Genomic DNA, 23,469 nt, shown 5'->3' on the forward strand with positions numbered 1-23,469 from the left:
GAATAATGCTAAACGAACCAGCAGCCTGTACTTCATTTCTGACCCTAACAACAGGACTCGACATGCGCGTTTTAAATCTCTGCCAGGATCTGCTAGATTTAAATCACTATCAGCTGATCTACATATAAACAGCCCTAAGCGATTAGGTCAGTGCATCTTAAAAAGCGTTTCCTACTGGCTCACACCAGAAAAATATGTTATGATGGTGGTTTGCCATTTCTCTGTAAGCAGAAATGAATGGATGAAGAGCAAAGATTGAAGGAAAAATGTACATTTGTAAAGTCAACATTAGAAAACTATGTTATATTGCAAAATGAAATGCATGTAAACCCAATGATGACACGCTGACAATCAAAATTTCAAGCTGCCATTTTCAGTTATATATTTAATTTAATTTGCAAGATCATACATCTACAAATCCCATTTCACAAAGGCTTAGCTTGATCTCCATTCACTAAATCATGAAAAAACATCTAGAAAATGTTTGACAAGATCTATTTAAAGGATAATTTCCTGCCATATATGAAAGCTCTGATCTTTCATAATGAAGCACTCACAGCAAAAAAGAGGAATTTCCCAAAGGGACAGCATGTTCCGTGAGCTGTTGCTTCTGCAAGTGTGTCCATACAATGGATGTCTGTTTTTATGACCCTGCTGACAAAGAGGCAGCTTCCCCCCTCTAGGTCCTTTAGTTTAAATTAACATCAGTGGGGCAAATTGGGAGGGCACAGAGACTTCCAGTTCTAGGTTCAGAACCATCACTTCATAATCGCCCACTGAAGGTGACACGAGAGTCAAGGTTCCACCCAAATCTGTGAAATAAAGTTTGGATTTATTCTGCACTGCTTTCTCTTCTCTTCCACAGATTAAAACTGCAACACGTCCGTCAGAGTTGGACACATTTGATGTAAGCATACAGAGTTTTTCTGAGCCATGGACGGTGTTTTCGCCACATCAGGAACACGCCGTGGTTTAGCAAACCAGCGCATGAACCAAAGAGCATGTTTTTGGGGAGTGTTCCAACTTCAGACAACCACAGCTCTCGCCACAGGCTACTACTCCCAAACCTCTTCAAACTACATTTGTCTATTAAAAATAAGATTTAAAAAACATCGGAAATGTGGGGGTGAGGGAAAAAAAATAATAAAATAAAGAAAATGTCAAAGTGTAATGACAGGAAATAATGTGGGAGAGATGAATAGTGCAACTATTGGCAACTGTCTAAACGGCATTAGATAAAAGTGGGTCCGTTTCATTTAATAATCGCATAAGGGACAGAAAATGTCCCACAGGGTCAGGGGGGATAAAGGCGGACCGGCCACACCGGCCCTCTCCTCACATCCCTGGACAAAAACAGACGCGGCGAGACCCTGCCAAAACAAACCGTGATTAATTATCATGTGCCTTTTGGGCTGCGGGCGAGGCCACATTATAAATAACTGGGTCCAAGAGCTCTGGGCCCTCAGACAGACAGGGGTCCCGAACAGGAGGCCCGTGCATATCGTTCTCATTTCCTCATGGCTATCTCTCACTGGGGGCCGTATTTTCGTAACCGCCTGCTCGAGTTCACCCGAGACATTTGATTTAGGACTCCAATACAAACAATTTGGGGGGAAATGGGAAAGGGAGGTGTTGAAAATAAATTGGATTCCAGGCCCAGGACTGAACTAACAGTGGGCCAGATCCACTAGACTGCACTATGCTGTGTGGCCTGCTTATATCCCACAGCGGCAAAATTAAATCCTTTTGGGATGGATAAGTGGTAGCCTCAGGACTAACAACCTGTCCATAGTAATGCGATTTAACAAGTAGCAGGTCATATTATATCCTTATCATAAGCCAGGTTATTAGAAGGGATCTGAGAAAGGATTCAACCAGATAGCTAGATAGATTCTTCATCAAAAATACCTTGCAATGGGGAACTCATTTTTGTGTATTCAAACCAAACAGCTATCACGTCAGTATCATATCAATGTTCAAATTGTATCAATCACCACCCTTACGAAGGGAAACCATTAGGGCTGCTAGTGTGGATGGATGATTGCCATTTTCACAAGTTTTGAACCCGAAAATGCTCACTGCAAACTTTTGCTTACTGCTGATATCAAAACAGCATGTCTGAACTGTCAGTTGAAACTTTGGCCTTAACGAGCTCACAAACACAACTTTAATTACCGCATTCTAAACATCATTATAATGTTTTCATGTAACAGAGGCTCAAATGGTTTCTGCTGGTAATGACTGTGGCAACATTTCATTCTTACCCCTTGAGATAAATAGTTTTTTATGCACTTTAATCTATCACGTGTTAATTAGAAGTATACTGACGGCACTATTAACACATGTGCTCTTAATTGGAGGAACAGTTAAAATGTCTCAGCCACTAATTCAATCACTGTTTTGTTTTACGAGCCTCTAGAAGGCTGTGCTGTCACTGGTGAGCATTGGATTTGAATTATCTATGCACTCGTGATTTACTTCAAGTTTAATAATTCAATTTATTTTATTTATGTATGTGATACAGTTGTGTTACAGTTTCCAAGATCCAAAAGACATTTGATGCTCCAAACAGTCACACATGACTGGTCAAGAGGTTACTTCTAAACAAATCAACGGTGAGGAGAGAAAACCAACCACAAACGATCCATTTGTGACCGCTGTTGTAATGGAAAAGAGAGACTATTTTCCAGCAGAGGATCGATCTAAAGACCGGGAAACAATCTGAGATGGGTAAATGCAGAGTGACATCACCGAGGATTCCAAGGATTTGACTGAACGGAAGAAGTCATTCCATCATCTGCTTTTGACCGGCAGATTTCCCACATGACTCCGAAGCAGAAGCGCCGTCCGCTTCCCACAAGAGAAGTATTGTGGTGCGAGCAAACCAAAGAAAATGCTTCTTTGTCGTGGGCAGGTCACACATTAGCTCGGCTTTAGGAAAGCAGAGGAGGAGTTTTCCGTTCAGTCAGGGATATGAAGAGATTAGCCGCTGGAGCTTCGTGACTGAGGAATGAGATTGCGTCTTGGGAACGGCAGTAGCCACAGAGGGAACAGCATGGGGAGTCAAACGTTAATAGGCACAGGAAATCTGCCACCAATTTGGTGTGGGATTGGCAATTTAGGCCTGATCCTGCCCACCAAAGCCCATTAAGGAGCTGTTGAAATTCTACAAACCAGCTGCAATATCATACTTTCACACATGACTGTGACAAAACAGCAACCCCCACTTTCCAAAATTATTTGGAACATGTAGTTTTTTAATATAATGTAAAGAGTCAGAGCTGGTTCTTCTTCAGCACATGCCTGACTGTACATTGAACCAAGAAAGATCACTGAAACCTTTCATCTCCCCACGGCTCTGTATTTGAAGGAGTGAAATGTGTTGTAGTGATAGAGGAGATGATAGTGTGCTTCGTATAGTCTTCTGTTTCAGTGCTAGTCTATGCTAATACTCATTAATGTTGCAGCTGAACAAACCTTGCTCAGGAGCAATGCTCTGCACCTCCCTGCACTGAGGGGTTCACATGCGTTTAATCACATTTAGCACCTAACCGAGCATATTTATTTATTAAAAAAACATATTTATTGGGAAAAGACACTCTATACTAACATGTGAGTTATTAGAGAAGCATGAGAAGATCCCAGCAATTCACTGATCTTCATTTCTTTTGCAAAGTGTAAGCTTTGTAGTTTGCAGAGTTGATACATAGTGTGCCCTATTTAAACCAGAATCCATGTCCATTAAACCAGAATCCATGTCAGCACAAGAAGGCTGCACTTCGGTGGAGCAAGACAAAATGAAATGAATCCATAACACAGCTACATTTACCGTTTCTGGTTCTGGATCATGGCGTAAAACAGGCACACTTTCAAACCCTCTTAATAGGTCAATGTTTCAGGAGATCCAGTCAAAACAGACCACTTGCACACTTGTGACCAGAGCGCTATCGCGGAACCGGGGGTTGGGGATAGTGGGAGAGGGAATTCTGATAAAACAGGTCTCACTTTGGATAGATAGCAGTCATCTTGGCAGCGGCGTAGCCAGGCTTGCAGGTCCCACTGCTGAGGTTTCCGTACTTGTACACCAACTCCATCGGTCTGCGAACACAAGAAGGGGACGTTTACTTTGCTGAATTGCAAGAAATGCATTGTTCAGGTCTTTAAATCCAGTGGCCCCAGTTACAAATCTGCCTTCATTTCAGCATTTACAGTGACACATCAGCAAAAAGATGGTAATTAATGCAATTTTCATTCATTCACACAGTTTGTAGTCAGTAACTGGAAGAAAAAGATGGCATGTATTTCAGAAGTGTCATTATTTTAAAAATAATAAAGTACACCCTCACAAAAAGAAATGGAGTGCAACTGTTGCCTCATTTTCAAAAGCTCAACCATAGCAGTACAAAAATTCTAACCTTACTTTTGCTTTAACACCATGTTGTACACCCTCCAGACTTTTTAAAATAAATTCAAGTGTACCTACGCAACACAGAGACATGAACAATAACTTCGAAGCCCAAAAAAAAAAAAAATGAAGAATGTTTTTTTTCCTCATTTGTGGTTTTTTACACCTCTGCTTTAAATATTCCAGTTGTTAAAACACAGTCGATGACCAAGCAAAGCCAAACACACCACTGAAGCTAAGAATCTGAAAACATTTACCACCAACACCAGCCTGGCTCATTAATAACCTGCAATACACAATGAGACCAGTTCAAATAAACATGCTGGAAGGAGACAGGCTGACAGGCACGGAGGCTGAGCAGTGAGTGTATCCGGGGCAGGCGTGTGTGTGGGTGTGTGTGTGTGTGTGTGTGTGTGTGTGTGTGTGTGTGAGAGAGAGAGGGAGAGAGAGGGAGATGGACAGGAGCAATGAGATGGAAGTGTGCGAGGATGGATACGCACTAGCTGGACCACCTTGGGAAACGACAACTCAAGATGGCGTGGGATCACGGAGCTTCCGTGACATGGGCAGTGCAGAGCTTTGCATTACGCTAAAGAACTTCCTTATGCTGCACAGTCAACAGCTACGTATCGGTTGTCAGGAGTCTGTTTGTGATGAGCTGCCCGTCATAGTCTAAATCACTACTTGTTTACGTTTTGGTGGTGAAAATCCACTGAAACCTGTAAATCCCAGGGAACGGTTTGGGATTCAAATCCATAGCGAGAGTCTTTTCCACACGCATCAGCAAAGCAGATATTCACCCACAAGCTTTTGTTTTGATGAAGGAGCCACTCCTATAGACTCTGCTGTAGTTCTCCATCACTGACAAGCCTGGCGGCGAGGGAGGAAGGGGGAGCCGTAAAGATCGCCTTGTGGGCAGTTCGGTTCACACCGCGAACGAAATCTAAACGTGTCCTGGTCGTTGCTTATTGTACAAGCGCACCGTGTGGACAGATGTGTGTACAGTCTTCTCTGATAAGGAGCAATGAAAGACTATAGCGAGGTGAGTTTCTGAGGACCCTGGCAGTCCAAAGATTAAGTGTAAACACCTGCCTACCACACACAGACTGGTGATCTTTAACACTTTAACATGTGCCAGGGCAGTGTCACAAACACACCTCATGTCTGGTATCCTCCATTTTTCAGAGGACCATAAATAATTGGACAATTGGCTGTCCCGTTGCTTTATGGCTAGCTGTATGTCAGAGCTTCATTAGTTCGTGTGCTTGAGCGCTATCAAAGAGGAGTAGAGTAGCATGAAGCAGACCACTGTGGGAAGTAGTTCCCACAGAATCAGAGATGTTGTGGCAGAGACCATCTCCCCTTGAAGGAGAGGGCAGTGTGACGGGGAATGGCACACTGGAGGGTGAAAATTGTGTTCCTGATTGCCATGGCACTGGCTCTTCATTCTGAGCACACATTTGGCACATGAAAGACCTGTGTTCTGCCTTCGCCACACGTGTCTGAAGTCAAAAACCAACTCTTTGGTAAGTTCTAAAGAAGCAGGAAATGTGCTGGGGAGCTTTGCGAGTTCACAGAACCTCTTTGACCACAGAAACCCACAGCAGTGCAAGACTGGAGAACAGTTGCCATCATGAAGGAAAACTCTTCAGCAGATCAAAAACGTTGAACGTTGATGAAAACATGTAGCAATGACTTGATGTGTGAAAAGCTCCCCAAATGCATGATAAGAATGTATCTTTAGCACATCACTGGTAAACCTCAAGAGCAGAAAAGCCTGGTTACATAGTCTTTAAAAAAATTATCATGTCTATGTGTAAAACACTTTATATATATATATATATATATATATATATATATATATATATATATATATATATGATTTAGTTATAGATATGGACATTATCATTTTATTAAATATATTACTCTACAATTACAAATGATCCTCTGAAACAGTGGTGGTGGGGCACTATGTATAAAAAGTGCTGTGACTGACTGGTGTAGATAAAAATTCTGTCAGCATTCTGCATTGTACTCTCATTATTTTAAATCCAATGCATTGTATTACACAGCCAAACCCGAAACTGCGCTAAATCATTTACGGACTGCACCGTATATCTACAACAACTTAGACCAGCAAATTAAAAGATAAAAAAAAAGAAAGAAAGAAAATGACACTGTTCTGATCAAAAGAAACTGCCTAGGGAAAATACTGCAAGAACGTGGGTGCTTCAGACCACAACACCACGCAGCAAGCTTCTCATTAGTCCCACACTTTGAGGATCTAGGCTGCATTAGACTGCTGTGTAGCGTGAGATGCGACTGATAGCTGACGCTGAATGTGGAATCATGTTGGAAGACGGATGGGGAGAAAACATCATCATAAGTGGATGTTGTCCTTCTTGGCTGCTGAGAGGATGAGATTAAAATGGACATGTATATTGAGTGAGAAGTTACTTACAGTTTTCCATCCAGCTTCAGCAAGAAGCCCTGCTGGTCGTACACTGCAGAGAGAAAGGAGAGAGAAAATGAGGCCTAGTGAGAGGAAACTGGCACAGGCTGGGGAGGGACAGAGAGGAAACACCAAAAGCACTGATTCCAGTCATCATTCATTTTGGATTGCACTAAAAAAAGAAGTAGGAGAAGAAGAAGCAGAAGAAGAAGAAGAAAAGTATAAAATGAACATTGCTATTGCTGTAAGGAGTACAGGGCACCCCTAGTACCCTGCAGGCGTGACAGGAAGCTTCCAGCAGGGTTAGAGCATTTGCCAGGTGAGTGAGCAGGGTTAGGTCAAGCCAGCCAACAAACCAACAAACAAACACATTCCTGAACAATGCAACTGCCCACCTATGAGTAACATCACTCCATAGGTGCTTAAGAACACTGCACATTCACAAAGAAAAGGTTTTAAAAAAGAGCAGGAAATGACATTTACCAAAGTACAGGTTTTAGACACACACCTGCTTTTACTCTAGTGAGAAGAAAAAAAATCCCGGCAGATTAATGACTTGGCAGTCTCACCTACATGAGCCAGTACCAAACAATTCAGTTCTTCACCAAGAACAACTGGAGCAAGCAGCTCTCTAGTATCATTTCCAAAGCACTGCAACAACATCCAAAGCATCCAATGAAAAGGCCTTAATTTAGTCTAGATAAAGCAAGCTACAAATGGACTTTTAAATTTGAACTTTTGGACACGCACAAGAAAGACACGTTCAGAAAACAGAGTAATAATCAAGAGACTTTCCATCATCACCGAGATCATCAAGACTCATCCCATCACCCACCCTTAAGTGAATGTGCACCTTTCTCCCAACCCATGGCACACCTGCACTTTAAACCAGAGAACTGGACTGTTATGCTCTTAGAGGCGAGGCTTAGTGTGCCACTTAAGACACTTACCTCCCATTATGCCACTACAGACAATTACCGCCCATTCTGAGGATACAGACATACATCCCCCATCCTGCACATACACTTATCCCCAATTCCGCTGCCACAAACACTTATCCCCCATTCTGTAGTTGCTGTTGGGATGTTACCCCCCACCTGGTATATATTCTGACAGTGTACAGCATTTATTGAATTGCATTTATTGTATTTCCTGCTTTTTCTGAACTCTTCTCTGTTGTGTTGTGCATTTAGACTTTGTAGTCCTGTATAATGTGCTGCTGTACTGTTGCTGTGTTGCACCATGGACCAGAAAAAACAACATCTTGTTCCAGTGTATACCAAGAACATGCAGGAATGACAATAAAACCTAAACATGAACTTGAAAACTTGTGAAAGCACATAAACTGCGTTATACACGAAAAGGGCTTTGGTAATAAAGCGTGACTCTCAAATTTTTCCTCAACAGCATTGCAATACACTTCAGGTGCTCGAAAAGGGACAAGCAAAAAAAAGCAAGAGGAAAGTCCTTAAATGAAAAGAGGGCAGGGTTACATGAGGGCAGTTTTTTGCAAGAGATCCAGAGTGTCAGGCTACTACAAACGCATCTCTGGAGAGGAAGACAGAAGAAGGTGGTGCGGCCGAGTGCATCGTGCCCACTGATAACCCGCGCCGGTGGTCAGACCCGGCGATACGCGCCATGGTATGAACAAGGGAAACAAAAATCCAGAAGAGAGGGATGACATGTTCACCGATCCTCCAACTGCCACAGCTGGAGGTCATCAGAAGAACAATCGCTAGCGCTGAACAATATTTTATGTACGCGCAACAAGTTCAATATCATACATCTATCATTTATGAATGATAATCATTTATTAGAATTTGTATGGGCTTTTTTCCAGTAAACTATTTTGCAATAGGATTATTTTGTATGATGGCATGAAAGGTATGAAATACCTTATCTGAACATGTGGGACATGTAGATTTGAACTGTACGAGGATTTAGTCCTGTATGGGTGCACAACCCAGTTCAACTCCCTTGGTAAGTGGTAATTTGTAGGAACAGAAGAGCGTGTTCTTTCCACCCTCTAAGTTGTTTGGAAAAATTCTTTGCCAGTAGATGGTGCTGATGCCAGGTGCGGGAAGACGGTGAGTGAGGTCTGAGAGTGGAGCTGGACAGAAGTGCCTGTGGGTAACTCAAGACCTGCCCATTCGGTGACACACAGGAAACAGTTTTACCTGCGATGTCTTACGATCTGTGGAACTACATATGGATATGGGCAGGCAGAAGGAAACCGATCTGAGGTGAATCCTGTCAGCCAACTGCACATCGACCTAAGGCCTCATCTTGCGTAAAGTGGCTCAAACGTTAAATGGGTCCTGAAGGTGCTTGTTTTTTTTTTTACTGTACTTGCAGCGCACGAAGGGTATAACAGGTATTAACAGCGGTGTGTGTCTGAAGACAGATGGCGGTAACGGGCCAGTCTGCGTGGGTGCTGCGCCTGGGCCATGGGTGCGTTCTTAGCGGGTGAGGCAGAGTGGCCTGTACCTGCGCCTACTACTTGTCCCACGGAGATGCTGGCCTCTGATTCCAACTCTGAAAAACAAAACCACCAGTTAGACCCAGCAGCCTGCCCCTTTGAGTAGGGGCTTATGGGAATCACTTCGTCGACCCCGAATCCCACCAAGCCCTCCACCCTGCCCCAACCCCTTGATCACCCAATGGCCCTGATGGAATTAGAGTTTCAGTACAGATCTGTTCCACATGTGTCTGGATTAGTCATATTCTCAATTAGTCGATTCAATTTTGAAAGGACAGGACAGAATGAGTTCTCAATTAAGGGTTAGGTCAATGGAAGATTTAGTACAGAACTGAGGTGTTTCTACCTGTAGCCACTTTAGGTTTAGGTTTAGGTTTTGTGACTGTTAGAGCGACAGTTGGCTCCACATCTACATCTGTGAAACAAAAGGGTTACATATCAGGAGTGCAATAAAAGCTACTAAATGCAAACTACACAAATGATGGTATGTTACTGAGATAAAGGCAAACCGGCTCAATAACCTACGCCCAGAAGGACATTTAGGGGACAAAAACATACCACCGAAGCAAGGGGAAAAAAAACAACAAAAAAAACTTTACTCCTTTATATACATGAATATTAGCATGTGGGTGCTGTGCGTAGGCGATGTGTCTGCAGTGATGCCAGGCACAGTACTGGGCTTCAGCTCTCCGTTACTTATCACAAAAAGGTTGTGCTTCCTTCACCACTTACCCTTTCAAAGCCATTCATTGTGATTCATCCTCTCAATTGGACCAAGAGGACTTGCATAACAGGAGTTAGGTTAAAAGAAACCCTTGCCAGGTTCATGTCATTTTCCAAAATAAACTGGGAACAGATGTTGAATAGCACTGTTTATAATTAATATAGCCACATTTTTTCCACAGAAGTTCAAGATAATAAGGTCGAAAAATGAAAACATGAACTGAATTGCTGACAAGTACTAAATATCAAGTAATCCATCAAATCCCTCAAATTTCACTTGTATCAGGACAATAATCCTGAAACTCAGAAAAAATTTCCATTATCAAGCGCAATATCAGCAACACTAATCCATACATAAAACAACAACAACAACAAATCACATAAAAACAAAAATGCTTTCAACCAATATGTACTGATGGCCTTTTAAGTTAAAGCACATTGAAGAGGTCACAGATGTTTTACTTAGAGCTTAAATAACATAATCACTCCAGCAAATGTCTGTTGGTGTGGTGAGCGTATTTTGCTATGAGCAGAGGCTCCTTGCCGTGGCTCTGGGACTGCTGTGCTGTAGCGCACGAGGACTGTTTACCATTTACCCGCCGTGTTGAGATGGAACGTCCCCAGTAGTCTGTCAACAAGACCTTCATGTACCAAAAAAACCCTTGCGAGAGTGAGAGGCAAGCACACAGAGTTCAACAGATCTCTCATCGGCGCATTTAGCCCACAAGCTGACCACTGAGCTAAAGTGGCCTCTCACTCATGCTAACGCTAATGGAGGATGGTTTGCCTCAGTCAGTGCTTCATTAACCGTGGACTGTTGATGTATGCTCAAGTAGTCACTCATATTTTGAATATGCCCATAAGCTAAAAGCTATTACCCATCACCGGGTTAAGTGAGCAAAAGAGACACTCTGAGGCCTCTTGTGAGCTTGTGAACTCACACACTAAGCTGCCTCACCGTTTTAAAAGAAATGACCCCGAGAACTCATTCCCCAAGCAGCCAAGCACTTCAAATCCGGAGCAGGCTCTCAGACAATACAAGGACATGAAACAGGCTGGAAACATTTCCCAAAGATACACCAAATATTGACTAAGAAACATAACTGACTGAATAAGGTAAGCGTAACACAATCTCTTGTCTCAAAACCAAGGTGAACGGAAAACACCTTCCTGATGCTGCTGACAATGCAAACATTAACTGAAAGTCCTCAAATTCAACGGAGGCCATATGGAAGTATTTTCTGTTAGTTTTCATTTTAGAATTAACGTTGGTTAATGAAGAATGGTTCTAAAAAGCAATGGGAGAAGGCAAATACTGCAGGCAATGGAACTAGGTGAATGCTCACCCATGAAGACATACTGCACCATGGCAGAAGCTGGGCTCTGCTCCTAAGCAAATCTCCTTCGCTGTTCTCTCGCGCCCTCTGGTGGCGGAAGATCAGTAATTCAGGAGAATTTTATAAGAAGTTCATTTTAAATGAGAGGTTTCAAGAGATTTCCTTTTACACGCTAGTCTAAATTAGCCTGCCTTGGACACAGGACGTTCTCTGCATTTTAAAACTTTATTAGGCGTTTGGAATCACATTTGACAAAACAACTGTTTAAGCCATACTGATATTCAGGCTATATTTTATTCTGATTCATTTATTCATTCTCATTGCCTTTAAAAAAGAGCAGCATTTAGGGAACAACATGCAAAGAACCATCAGGATTTTTTTGTTTTCAGACCCAAGATCATTTCAGTATTTCATGCTCACTTGCAGCTTCTCTACATCATACCATCTTGTAGCTGACTGTGGTGAGGGGGGGGAAAGTCGCAGTCACGAGGTTTAGACGCGCCCTCAGACAGATTAGCACGGTTTAAATATGTAACCAACAACCAGCAGACCTGCACACACGCGCACATGCACACCCGCAGATGCACTGGGTGGTGGTCTGATGAGGGCTCCAACACTAGACAAAAAACAAATAAGCATGCAAACAGCGACAGGAAGTCGGCGTGGGACTCACGTGACTTGGGGCCCCAGACGTGTAGATGCAGCTTTCTAGAGGAGAAGTAGATGAACACCAGGACCAGCATGGGACACAGGACAAACAGCAGTTTGCGTGTGTACTTCATGGTCCCCAGTCATTCACATGGTACCATCTGTTGCCGTGCCTACACAGAGATGGGACCGATTGGACAAGCTCAAACTGCAGTTAAGGCACAGCTAGTCTGGACAGATGTAGAAATAATATTCAAGGCTGGCAACCCCTCTCCCTATTAAATGTGGGAACACAGATCTGTGTCTGTTCCAAGTGGAAAATATAATACAGCTATAAACACCAATGAACACTTTAAAAAAAGAAGAAAAAAAAAAGGTTAAATAAGGCATGAAATATGAAGACACACATCGCCATGACGAAGTTACCTCTAGGTCATGACATTGCTCTGCTGGGCCCATGAATTGGCATATGTTTGTGTACTAATAGTTCTTAAGCAAACACAAACCTACTGGCTAAGAAGGAAACAGTGCAATTTATGCAACGCACCAAACCTATTTTAGTGTTAACAGCACCCCTTTGTGGCTAATTATGCAAAGAGAGAGTGAGGGTTTGCGTTAGAAGCCAGGTCCATGAGATAGTTCGCATCTAAAAAGGGCATCGCCTCCCGTCTTGAAAAAGGTCTCGAGTTGCTCGGTAACACTGCCAGGCTTCTCTATTTTAAGCTATGGACATCGGCGTCCATGCGATATACAAGCATTGCTTTCCAAGAATGAACACATTCGAATGCAAACGAGAGTTTATTGGTTAAAAAGGACCCATGTTCGACACTAAGGTCACGGTCAAAGTGGCTTGCAAATATTACCTTGTGTAATTTTCGTTTCTGAGTAAACTGTGATGATGGAAACAGCAATGGTGAATTCACAAATTTTCACAAGTATGCAGTTAATGAGATGGTAAATAATTTAAAATCTTCATGCTTTATCTCCATGCCCCATGAATTATTGATGTGTTTCTGTAACCATTAATGAATCCAAAAATAGCCATGTAAGGTATATTTGAAAAGGAGTCATCAAGATTAAAGCCATCTAAGAATTTACAGCAATGAGAGTAAATCAATCAAAAAATAAATTAATTCATAAATGGCTTTTTTTGCAAAGTTCTGCAGTGATCAGGCTAAAGTTCTCGTTTTGCTTCAAGGGTTCTGGCAGCAAAAAAACTTTGCTGACCAGACACAATGATGTCAGGTACTAAGTCACCTTGAAATAAGGTTACTGCAATTTAAGTCCTAAAATCTAAATGGTTTTCTAATCCTTGATGCTAATATATGCCGTCCTACATGAGTAACATCCTGAAAACCATGTATTATGATTTAATAAACCTTTCCAAAATGAAAACATACGCTAACCTTACATGATGCTGAAAGAATAGTACATGCCCTCATAAACTCTAGATTAGACCACTGCAACATTTGGTTGGCTGGCTGCCCAACTGTCTCTCTAAGTAAGCTTCAGCTAGCCCACAACGCAGCAGCCTGTGTCCTTACAGGAAAGGAAAGTCAGGTCACATTACCCCTGGTCTTATTTCATTTACACTGGCTATTACGTTCGGCACTGACTACAAAGTCACGGCCGTGACATTTATAGCCCTTAATGGCCTGGCTCTGACACATGTTGTTGATGGCTAAAAGCGCTGCAGCCCAACCCTCCACTCTGCTCAGCTGAGACAGACCAACCGTTAATCCCCAAGTTCTCCTGCAGCTCATATCGCTTAAAGGTTTATTGGGTATTTTATTTTATAATTCCTAGCTTGCAGGAACACTATTTTATGATGATACTTTATCATATAAACAGTGTTTAATCTTTCTGTAAAACATCTTGGGATGTTGGATGCAAAGGGCCAGTTTCATGGACATGGCTTAAGCCTACTGTTGGACTTAATTATAACATCAATGGTGATTCACCATTCAAAGTTGTTTTTAGTCTAGGTGGAGAAACCAGCGCGTGATGTGTCCACTGTTTAGGATAAGGACTGGATGACATAAAAGCGTTGTCATGGTGAAAGGGCATCATGCGCAGAACAGTTACACATATAAGCAGCCATCAGTCGTCATGTACTGCATGACACAGGCAAAGACTAAATGGTAAAAATATTTTCTAATGACTGAGGTCAGAGTCGCTGACCTTTGATTGTTCTGTTCAATACGCCCACAAGTTGATTGCTTGATGCCGACCTGACACGTAAAGTTCATTATCCTTTTTCAAAGGGTCCTCTCAACTGGGAGACACTGCAGAGACACTGTACCAGGGCTAAGAACAATGCCTACTGGATGGCATCAAAACGGTCTAGTTCATCTTGGAAGCGAGGGACTTTGAGTGACGGACTCACTGTAGTCTCCTCAAAATCTTTTTCCTTTCACTGTCTCTGAGGGGCTCCAGGTAGGGCCAGGTCATGTAGGTGATGGATGCTTTTTGTGGCAACTCTCAGTATTCTAGCTTTCGTAAATTAGCTCATTTTGTCTGATTTTCTAAAAGGTGGAAAATGATGAATGCTGTAAGCCTTTTTTGATGACATTGAGCAATATTCTTGTGCTACACATTTTAATTTATTCACAGTTCCAGTGGTAGCATCTTGAGTTGCCTAGCAGCACAATGAAGGCCCAAAGAAAAATTCTCAGTCTGGGTGGCTGGTCAGTGCTTTTATCATGAACAATCTTATCTGAATAAACCACAATGAAACCAAAATATGGATTAGTGTGAGACTAGCACAAGATTTCCCATAATGTTTTCAGTGGCCTTGTAACAAACACTGGCACAAAGGTTAGACAAACCAGCACGGTGCTATTTTTCAGTTCATTTATCCTGATTTGGCTATCTGTATTTTTGTGTCTCTTACCATGATGCAAAAAAATTATTTTAGTTTGCTTAATATTAAATGTTGGAATATTAAGCAAACTAAAATGATTTATCTGCATCATGGTAATATGGGATTTATGGTAATATTTTTATGGGATGCATTCATATGAAAGACCTAACAACCTCTTAAATTGGTGTAGTAAACCACGTATTATGTTCAGAGTGCAATGCATCATATTCACATTTACTCTAAATCAAATAAACACTAACATGAGCAAAACTAAAAATCTATCATGGGAAGGTTAAAAATGAGATATTTTTATCCAAGACAATTTTCAGATTAAGGGCCCTAGATAACCTTTGTAGTATGTACTTGGCTTCACAAATAATTTTAGACAAAACATATATGGTGATAAAATAATAGCATTATTCCAACCATACAAAAAGATGATAAAACCAGAAGCATGTGTGCAAGTAAGGGTTATGCAGGGTCTAATTGCCCCAAAGTATGCACACTTCTTGCTCCTCCAGCCTGTGCATTTGCAAAGCATCTCGGCTCAACACAGGTTTCCTGTTCGTTTTTAAAAATAAATTTGTCCTTGCCTTCTAGTAAAAAGCCGACTCCGCCCCAGGTTCACCGAGGTTGTTCCACATTTTTTAAAAGTGTTTTCTCCTTTAACTGTCGTCTATGGCCTGCATACTTAAACTAAAAACAGTCAGTTGGGGATTTTCACTGAGGCTCAAGAACCTCAAGGAACGACCTACAACACACGCTGCGCTACCGAATTACGAGAACCATGACTGTGTAAATTACGAAAAAGTAGTGACGGAAGAGCTGAGGGCTGCACCTCTGACATTTCTTATTCGTTCGCATGAAAAATCCACATCACACGAAACAGAGGGAGTGGATTTTTGAAAAAAAAAGAAGGGATATTTCTTTTTCCCCTTCTCCTTTTTTCATATGACATTAACATTCATACCATGGAAGAGATATACAGATGTTGAGACTGAATACATTTTTTAAAAATTCACTAGAACAAACATTTTGGAGACAAATTTTGCTTTGACTAAGACATAAATTCTGCATACCAGAGTGCAAAGCTTTCATTTAACTAATCAGTGATTTTCAGTACAGCTAGTTTTACAGTTCCATTAGCTGCATTGGGAGATAAAAGAGTAAGGGTTGAAACTATGGCCCAGGAAACAAAACAAATCTAGCTTCTCCCTGTATAAATAGAGGTAAAGATACTGAGATACAGAAAAAGTTAAAGCTTCAAAAAACTGAAGGGGAAGCTCAGAAAACTTTGTGTTCTTCTCTCCTCCTCTCCCCCTCCGTGAGATAAGAAGCTGAGGATGAAGATGCCCTGACAAAGCCTGATGCCAGAGACGAGAGTAAAAGATCAACAAGCTGAACCCCTGATAACCATCGGGGGTGCCACAAATCATGCAAAACTTCTGGACCTTTTCTGTGTAGACTTGCTGTGATTAACTGACCTACTTCATGGACCTACTCGCATGCCATGTTAGAGCACACAGCATAACCATGTTGAAGCCAATCAACCCATGACCTTCATAGATAATCATCAACCATCCTACTGGTATTGTGTGTACAAGGCATTTCTGCATCAATTCCAACACCTTCCCCTTACTGACTAGGTGGTACTGCAGCTCGGCCTGAATTGCAGGTAAGGACGTAAATTCAAGCTGCAGGTAAGCAGCGTAGATGTGGGTGGAGATGGAGGTTGGCACTAGGCACATATAGATCAGCATACTGAAAAAAGGGAAAGGAGTAGAGCTACCTAAGCCACTTTTAGGGCATTAGGGCATTGTTTTCTTGGAATAAATTCTAAACATGTCATTTTTAGAGATATATTGTTTAGGGATTTATTGATGAGAACAGAGGGTCTTTAAACACAAATATCATTCTGTGGTGATGAAGATATCTTCCAGGCTTGTCCTATAATTGATGATTTGATAGTTTACATACTGTAAAGGCCAATGGCAAATGAATGATATGAAAGTACAGACTGCAAGACTATTTTATGTACTGATGGGAATAGGATTTATCAAAAATATTGCCCTTGCAGCAGCAAGAAATCTTTGTCCAAAGTTGTGAACTTGCTTCCAAACACAGCTGATGAGATAAGCTTTGTCTGCATTTAGGGGGCTAAATGGATGGTGCATATCTACAGAAATGAAGAGGATGGACCCTAAGGAAGGAACATTTGTATGTGCTGCAGCAATGAAAATGTAATGGACTTGCTTTCCACAGCTGACAAGACTGATTAGAAGATTGATCTGAACAACCCTACATCAGACCTTATTGTGAATTTGTATACAATTGGTATCAAAAACTCTTTTGTTTGCGCTTACTGTTTTACTTACACTGAATATATCTAGTTAGAACAAAATCAGGCACAATAATACAATTATACACATTACGATGTTCCTTACATGTGCCAAGACACTTTACATATAGGCCTAGTTAACCTTCCCCCCTGCTGGAAATATCAGGACTGGTAATGGCAAAATTATATATGAACATCAGTATTAGCTAGCAGGTGCAGTACAAAGCCTCTGCTGACAATAATTCAGACTGCATTTAGGAAGGGCTATAAATGAAAAATGCAGGATTGTTGCAGAAAGCAATAAGATAAGACTGGCTTTATCTAGTAAGTACCATTTTCATGGAATCAAACAACAGACAGAAACTGTGGGACTCACTAGATATGGTTAACTGCATAATTTATAATTAGTGTATTACCACTAGATTACAGCATTAGATTTGACTTGATTTACGCTCTGTGACATTTCAGTAACAATGTCAGTGACATAGCTAGGCTAGCTGGTAATGTCACTGATAAGCTTCACACTCACCAGACTATATTTGTGTGTGTAATTTACACTGATACAGAATTAGAAAAAGTAGTGTTGAAAATGGTATAGAATGATCTTGAAATTAGAGAAATACTACATCACAAACAGGGTATGAGTGCAGAAAATAGCAAGCCATTTCTGAATTAACTGGATTTGACATTATTTCAAAGTGGCCACTGTTGCTGTCCAGCTCATTCAGATAAGTGCAATATGAACCTTGTTAATATGAACCACTGCAATCAGTTACATACAATTCAACTATAACCTATAGCTTTTTTTCAGCAGTAAATCAGTCTGGTGAGTGTTAAGATTATCAGTGACACACTGAAATTACCAGCTAGCCCAGCTATATCACTGACATTATTAATGTGAAATGTCACAGCGTGTAAATTAAATCAAATGGAAATACCAGACACTTTTAAAATGAGTGCTACATTTGAAGCGTACTGGACTATTCGCAATGCAACTTGTTGATGGCTACTCTAGGCGACTGGGCATACAGACGAAGCCTGTAGATGCATGTTTAACATTTGTATTACATCTAACGAATCTAAAGAAGAAAAAGCGACCCATCTTTCAATGTAGTAACATCTATAAAACGATGACCAAAACATCTAGAACTGGTTTATTTATCAGAAACCGTAGCCAGGTCGGTGCAGGGTTAGCAAGCGTGCTACCTAACAAGTGGGCTAACGCAAAGAGCAGTGTACAGATGCAGATAAATGTTTCTGAAATGCATACCCTAGCAAGGGAGCTAGCTAGCTAGTCATTTTGTCCGTTTGGCACCACCATAACTAGCTAGCTATACTCACACACGAACTTCGTTGGCTAACTGTAGAAAATCATATAACCTAGGTAACCTAACCTAACTAACTAAATTAAATAAGGGTTGCTATTCCTGAATGACTTAATTAGCTAAGCTACACAATTTCAGATAATAGCTGGCGTTAACGTTATTACCTGGGTGAAGAGAAAATAATTTATAGAAAATGGTTGAAAATATATATTTTTTAGTTTTTAGAAAGACTATACCAGATTGTGAGGAATATAACAGCTGTTTGCAAGTTAACGCTACTAGCAAGCTACAGCCAGATAATTTGTTTTCTGAAAATTAAATAACACAATCCAAGGATACGGGAGAAATTCAACGTACAGGCTCGCGGCGGGCCTAGCACGCGAGTTCGTTAGCTATCTGGTTAGCGGTTAGTTTAATGGCTAACCACCGTTCAGGCTAGACAAATTCTCAAAACCGAAGACTCATCTTCACTCAAAATGGGAACAAACAACAGCGTGTGGACATTTAATTCTCTGACAAATTAATATAAGAGGTATAGCTGGCCAAAAAGAGCGGAGGTAAGTAGCTAGAGCTAGCAAATAAGAAGTGTTAATTTCCTAACATAATCAAAGGTCCCTTACAACAACGTTAAGATGTATTTATTCAGGTTTTATTTACCTGTCTCTGTCTCTAGCCCAGAAGCTTAGAAAAATAATTACACTGTTGACATCGTTATTCCTTTTGCTTCAACGTGAATTGTATTCCTCTAAACGAAACTAAAATAACGGTCTAGCCCGTGAGGAAGATTGCGTCCTTGAGTGAGATATTTCGGGAATATACCCCCGCCCTTCTCTAAGAGGTGGTCCTTTAACGCAAATGGCAGACGTTGTGCTGCTGTTCACTGACTCTGCTAGTCCCATGGATAGTTTAAATCCAGCGATGTCTAGCAATTTAATTGGAATGATGACTTACAAATCTAACATTTTTTATTCTGACCCTATTTTTTCTTTCCTACAGTTTATTTGACATATATGGCCTACATGGTTAAATGTCGCTTTTCATTACTCAAATATTCTATTATTGATTTTCTCACATGACCCATGTTTAGCACCGTTCATTCCATGTTTTAGAAGCGTTAAGCTGCTGAGTTGCTAGTTCTCATCCTGCTATACCTGATAAAATAACATGCTCAAAAGGCACCATAGCAGTTGGTGATTGCATTTGTAGAGACCAATCAATAAATATTAAATCAGCTGGGTAACTTGAGTACCCATGCTCAGTTTTCCATTTGAATGTGTAGATCAAACAGTAGATGCGTTTATATGAATAAAACTGACTCCAAACATATATAACCCCTTTACGACTCAGGCTGCTTCTCTTTGTTTGAGAAAGTGCACTATCCTTACTTTTTGTTTTACTGATTGCAGATTAAAATTATGTCTAATAAATGTTAAAGATTAATAAAGGCCTTACAGAGCTTTGTAGCTTAAGAAACAATGGCAGCATTTTTCAAGATAAGGCAGGTCATACAAATGCCCACAATGGGCAGATTCAGATACCTTCAGACTACACCACAGAAGAAAAAAAAACTGCAGACTCTATGCATGCCTTTTTCACTGAAAACTCTTTCTGTGAGGATGAAGACCCCCAGAATGGTTCGGTTTGAGCTTAATGCCAAGCCCTGAGGAATCAACAGCTGAGAAAGTGTCTGTTGTGTACATTATTTTGTCTGGCAGGAACACAAACATGAAGCTTTTAAATATTTTGCGCATTTATTGTGCCAGAACAAGGTGCACACTAGTGCAAATGGCAGTCCACTGGCAGTCCAAACAGCAGACTCCCTTGCTACCTTCAAACACAGACAGAAGATGCTAGCAGCGCCAATGCTAACAGCACTAGTGCTAATGGTACTATCGGCGCAGCCAACGGTGCCCTCTCATCATCACGGAAAGGGATGTAAGGAGAGTGTTTAAAAGGGTGAATACCAGGAAGGCGGTGGAACCAGACGGTATCTGCGGGAGAGTCCTCAAAGCCTGCGCAGATCAGCTAGCCCCGGTATTCACCGACATCTGCAATCTCTCCCTGACGCTCAGTATCATCCCATCCAGCTTCAAGCGATCCACCATCATCCCCGTCCCGAAGAAACCTCGAGCCTCCGGCCTCAATGACTACTGCCCTGTTGCCCTCACATCAGTCATGATGAAGTGCTTTGAAAAGCTAATCAGAGACTTCATCACATCTTCACTGCCAGCCTCCATGGACCCACTGCAGTGTGCATACCGCCACAACCGCTCCACTGATGATGCAATTGCACATCTGCTCCACACCACACTGACCCACCTGGACAAAGGGAGGGGTAATTATGTTAAAATGCTGTTTGTCAAATACAGTTCAGCATTTAACACCATCATCCCCTCCCTACTCACTACCAAGTTGGAGGATCTAGGACTGCATACATCCCTGTACGACTGGATCTCCAACTTCCTAACAGACAGACCACAGTCAGTACGGGTGGGCATCTTGCGCCTCATCCACCCTCACCCTCAGCACTGGAGTGCCTCAGGGTTGTGTCCTAAGCCCCCTGCTCTACTCACTGTACACCTACAACTGCACAGTCACTTCCAGCTCCACCATCATTGTCAAGTTTGCTGACGACACCGTTGTCATGGGCCTGATCTCGGACAACGATGAGAGGGCCTACCTGGAGGAGATTAAACACCTGGAAAACTGGTGCCAGGAAAATAATCTCCTCCTAAACATCAGTAAGACAAAGGAGCTGATCGTGGATTGCAGCAAGAAGCAGGAGCGGCACTACCAACCTGTGAGGATCAGTGGAACCACGGTGGAGAGAGTAGATAGTTTCAGGTACCTTGGTGTTCACATCTCGCAGGACCTGTCCTGGTCCCGCCATACCAACTCCCTGGCAAAGAAGGCTCGTCAGCGTCTTTACCACCTCAGATGCCTAAGTGACTTCAGACTGCCCTCCAAGGTACTGAGGAACTTCTACACCTGCACTATCAAGAGCATCCTCACAGGGAACATCACAGTCTGGTTTGGGAATAGCACCAAGCAGGACAAACACTCCAAAGGGTAGTGCGTTCAGCAGAGCGCATCACTTACACGGAACTTCCTGACCTGCAGACCATCTACTACAAGCGGTGCCAGACCAAGGCCAGGAGGATTGTAAAGGACCCCACCCATCCCACCAATAGGCTCTTCTCTCTGTTGAGGTCAGGGAAGCGCTTTCGCTCCCTGAAGACCAAGACAGAGAGACTGAAGAGGAGCTTCTTCCCACAGGCCATTCGGGCCCTGAATCAGGGATGAGTTTAACTGCTGTATTTGACCCATTTTGCTTCTGGTTTCCGTTCTTGGCCTTAATATTCCATAAAAAAAACAAAAAACAAAAAAAAAACCACATACCAGCAATGACCCACTTTTTAGTATATTACCATGCCCTGCAATTACAGTACAAGGCTCAGTACGTCAATACTATGTTGGAGAAAACTTCCAACAAGTAGTTCATAAAACTATTTTTGAAAAGGTCACTTCAACTACTGGAACATGCCTTCCAGGTCACTACTGATCCCATCTTTTGGCAAGATGTCTTTTGAAAAAATAGGGCCAAATGCCTTTACATTTTTGTTAGTGAGAGAAGGACCTTTTCCTTCGTGGCACACAGGCTTGCACAGGGCTGGAAGGACGTTTAGAAAAAAAAACAAAACAAAACAAAACACTAACACTGTTGTTAAGGTCCAGCCATGGCATTTCTGTCAACAGATATTGATAGGATCCACAAACATGGGGTTTGGGTGAATGAGGGCCGAGCATGGAGCAAACTCATGGTGCATCAACTGGCCACATGCTGCAGCTGCCAGGTACCAAAGCTGGTCTACCTGCTACAGAGTAATGGCTCTGACTATCAAAGAGGAGAGGTCAGCTTCCATTAGTAGACCTTGCTTCTGGGCCCTGCACTTCTCCAGGGTTGAGCAGACCGTCTTTTAGGGGAGGAGGTTGTTGTAGCTGTCCTCCTGAGGCCCGCTTCTGTCCACATGGTGCACTTGGGTTTCCCCAGTGCACAGTACATTGGAATGAGGAAGGTGAGGGGTGTAATAAGTGCTTGGGCTGGCAGCACTGCCAAAGCCTTGCATGTGTGTTCTTGGGTGGGCACAGCCTGGCACAAAGCCCCAGTGTTGGTATCTTAAGTAGGCTACAGCGAGCCTGAGAGCCATGCATGCACTAGTGTGGACATGCATTCCTCATACAAAAGTCAGCTTTGTTTGTTAACACGTACCGAGCAACTAACATGGACTTTGAAGCTTGGCTTACATGTGTAGTGCTTACACTGGAAAAGTGTTTAGATGATATGACAGTCGCGGGCTGGCCAAACAAAAGGTTTCTAATTCTGGTGCTACACAATAAATAAATAAATAAATGAATAAAAAAATCTAAACCCCATTCTTAGGAAACTAAATTTGTCCATTAGTGTTGTGGCATGTCATGTTTCTTAATAAATCTCATACTTTTCTTTCATTGAAGACAAAAATGCTAAGTCATAGTCATGAACTGCTTATTTAAAGCCTTTCGCCTGTCTGGCAGCAACTACTAATAGTGTAGAACTAGTAGTCTTAGACAAACACTGATATTAGGTGATGTCACATAATACTGTACTTGTTACCCCACCATAAACTAAGCCAGTGAGACAGGATAGTGAACTGGAGTGCAGGGGCAGCTAAAAAGTGTCATTATGCAGCAATTGCTAAGCAGCACGAACAGGGAGGGAGAGAAAGAAGCATCAGACAAAACAAGAAAAGAAAAAAACCCAAAACCTAACTTACAAATCTAATGGAAAAATTATAAATCCAGGCTGATGGTGCTGAAAATTAGCATGATGTTGCCAAGTCACAGCTCAAATCACGAAGA

At 41.9% G+C, this 23,469-nt stretch overlaps 1 protein-coding gene across 6 annotated transcripts in view; it reads right to left on the reverse strand.

Annotated features, from left to right (window-relative positions):
- The window catches only part of st3gal3b (ST3 beta-galactoside alpha-2,3-sialyltransferase 3b), a 39,747-nt gene extending 20,373 nt beyond the window's left edge, over nucleotides 1-19,374 (reverse strand). The window contains exons 1-6 of one of the 6 annotated variants that reach the window (XM_027032313.2): nucleotides 19,228-19,374; nucleotides 12,070-12,217; nucleotides 9,683-9,751; nucleotides 9,345-9,392; nucleotides 6,867-6,909; nucleotides 4,006-4,098 (exon numbers count right to left, since the gene is read on the reverse strand). In XM_027032313.2, coding sequence (XP_026888114.2) covers nucleotides 4,006-4,098; nucleotides 6,867-6,909; nucleotides 9,345-9,392; nucleotides 9,683-9,751; nucleotides 12,070-12,178 — 362 coding nt within the window. In that variant the 5' untranslated portion in view covers nucleotides 12,179-12,217; nucleotides 19,228-19,374. Of the gene's footprint in view, nucleotides 1-4,005; nucleotides 4,099-6,866; nucleotides 6,910-9,344; nucleotides 9,393-9,682; nucleotides 9,752-11,405; nucleotides 11,484-12,069; nucleotides 12,218-19,227 lie in introns of those variants that run through there. The other 5 variants (XM_027032329.2, XM_027032321.2, XM_027032346.2 and 2 more) reach the window with 5 other exon arrangements.
- Between the last annotated feature and the right edge of the window lie 4,095 nt (nucleotides 19,375-23,469).

Source organism: Electrophorus electricus, chromosome 7 (assembly GCF_013358815.1).
Source record: "Electrophorus electricus isolate fEleEle1 chromosome 7, fEleEle1.pri, whole genome shotgun sequence".
Taxonomy (NCBI): Eukaryota; Metazoa; Chordata; class Actinopteri; order Gymnotiformes; family Gymnotidae; genus Electrophorus; species Electrophorus electricus.